At 48.0% G+C, this 2,435-nt stretch overlaps 1 protein-coding gene across 1 annotated transcript; it reads right to left on the bottom strand.

Moving 5' to 3' along the window:
* Positions 1-736: 736 nt before the first annotated feature.
* pou3f3a (POU class 3 homeobox 3a) lies at positions 737-2,035 on the bottom strand (the record flags this gene model as incomplete). The annotated part of the gene is made up of 1 exon (XM_080457077.1): positions 737-2,035. One exon carries the CDS (start codon positions 2,033-2,035, stop codon positions 737-739), a length of 1,299 nt encoding a protein of 432 aa, XP_080313203.1.
* Positions 2,036-2,435: the final 400 nt, after the last annotated feature.

Here is a 2,435-nt window from a genome sequence, read left to right on the forward strand (position 1 = left end):
ACTTCCTACCAAGAACAAAACATGGGCCTATTGTACATTGTACATATTGAACTTAACATATTGACATAAATAATTGATCACTAACGTGATCAGAATTAAAACTCCATTGGCACATGACACAAAGGTGAGAAAACACATGTTTGAAGGAATATAAATTATTGCTTGTCAAAAAAAGAACTTGATGAGTAAAGCAAATCACTTTCCATCCTGTTATTATGAGAAAGTAAACACTGCAGCATTACTTAGGAACTTATGAAACATTGCAGAGGTGTCCAAGTACATTTCTAGATCTTCACACCCAATGTCCTTTTCTTTTTTTTTCTCTTTATTTATTAGTCCATAAAATGTCCTTTGGTGAACATAATGTGTATAAGATACACTTAAAATAGTTACCTATTGCCAGCTCCAACTTACTAATTTCTGTCCTTCAAAAGTTGTTGGCAGATTTATAGTGCAGAAAAATACCTGAAAAGGCATAATTAGGTCTTTTGGCCTATATTATTGGAAGAAATATACACACTGGTTGACATGTTTTAAGACCAAACTAGGACTAGTGTTCTTGGATGGGTTAACCATTTTATAGCCTAGTAGGCTATTTAATAAACAAATTACTCAAGGAAAGGAAATATTGAAATATTTTCCAAAATGCCTGTTCACATTTTTTCTTTTTACATTTCAAGTTAGCCTATATAGCATAGTTTTGTCCATTAATATGGTAGTTTTGTCCATCGTGTTTTCACGTCTCGCTGTACATTCTTTTGCAGTCTATTGGTGACGGTGAATCAGAACTCATGTTGCCAACCTGTGAATACGCGTCGTCCGGGGTGTGTGGAAGTCCCGGGGGCGTCATGCGCTTCTCCTTCTGCCTGCGGTTGCAGAACCAGACCCGGACCACCTCCTTCTCCAACTGGAGGGAGTCCGCTAGGGAGGTGATCTCCAGTGCGGCGGGTTTGGGACTCTTCAGAAAGTGGCTCTCCAACGCGCCCTTTACGCTCACCTCGATTGAGGTGCGCTTTTTCCTCTTTCTGCCCTGAGCAGCGATCTTATCGATGCTGGTCGGGCTCCCCGTCGTCGAGTCGGCTTCCTCCAGCCATTTGTTCAGCAGGGGCTTCAGCTTGCACATGTTTTTGAAGCTCAACTGAAGCGCTTCGAACCTGCATATGGTGGTCTGCGAGAACACGTTGCCGTACAGCGTGCCCAGCGCCAAGCCCACGTCCGCCTGGGTGAAACCGAGCTTGATGCGTCGCTGCTTGAACAGTTTGGCAAAATGCTCCAAGTCGTCCGACGTCGGGGTGTCCTCGTCAGAGTGCGGGTCGTGGCCCACGCCATGGTGGTGGTGATGTGCGTTGTCGTTGTTGTTGTTGTTGTGATGGTGGTGGTGGTGGTGATGGTGGTGGTGGCTCCCGTGGTCGAGATCCGGGGATTCCCCGCCGCGCACCAGCGCCGGGTGCATCAGGCTCTGTCCGCCCGGGGAACTGAGCATCCCGTTCAGTGTGAAGCCCCCCGGCTGGGAGTAGACGAGGGGCTGCTGCTGCTGCTGCTGTCCCTCGGCGATGCTGATGTGCACGGCTGAGCTGCTCCCCCAGCCTCCCGGGTGCGTCTGGTGGGATCCCAGATGAGGAGACCTGTGGTGCAGAGCAGCGGAGCCGGAGTGGAGATCCTCCCTCCCCGCGTTTCTCTTCGCGTCCTGCGGCTGGGAGCTGGAGGAGGACCACGGAGAGCTGCTGGCCTCGGCGGCTGCCACCGCGGCCGCGGCCGCTGCAGCGGCTGCATGGGGCAGCGATGTCACCCACTGGTGGGCATGGCTTAGCATGTGCCCCCCGTTGCTCGTCGCCATGGCTCCCTGCATGAAGTCACTCTGGACCATCTTTATGGAAGGGTCTCCCCTGTATCCACCAGACACCGTTGTCACAGCGGTGCTGCCAGGCTGCATGCCAATGCCCCCTCGATCAGAGTGTATGATTGAGCCGGTCGATAAAATCCTATTGTTGGCTAAATATGGGCTTGAGGTGGCTGTTGCCATTCCCCAAACCATATATCTTGATGTCTTTTGGTCTCTTTTAGATTGATTTGAATGCTCTTTTTTTCCTATTCCATTGGGTTCACTGGGCTACAAATGTCATTTAAAGCAAAATTACTATGTGCTAGTATACTGTCTGCTATAATAATAATAATAATAATAAAAAGCTAGAAGTTCTGCCATATACTCCATAGAAGTTTACATGGAATGTAGTTATAAAGCAATAACTTATGTGCATAGAAATGTCTTGTAAAATAAGCTAGATCTCCCCTTTACTTCCACAGCGAAGAAATAAAAGCCATCAAAAGTTTGTGGGCCCGTGAACTCAGCGACTGGTTAATAATCCACAGGCTTGTGAATTGAAAATAATCTTCTCTATTGTCCTCGCCAAGATACGGAGGTCTTGGGCTTGTTG

Source organism: Gymnoscopelus braueri, assembly GCF_963280865.1.
Source record: "Gymnoscopelus braueri genome assembly, chromosome: 18".
Taxonomy (NCBI): domain Eukaryota; kingdom Metazoa; phylum Chordata; class Actinopteri; order Myctophiformes; family Myctophidae; genus Gymnoscopelus; species Gymnoscopelus braueri.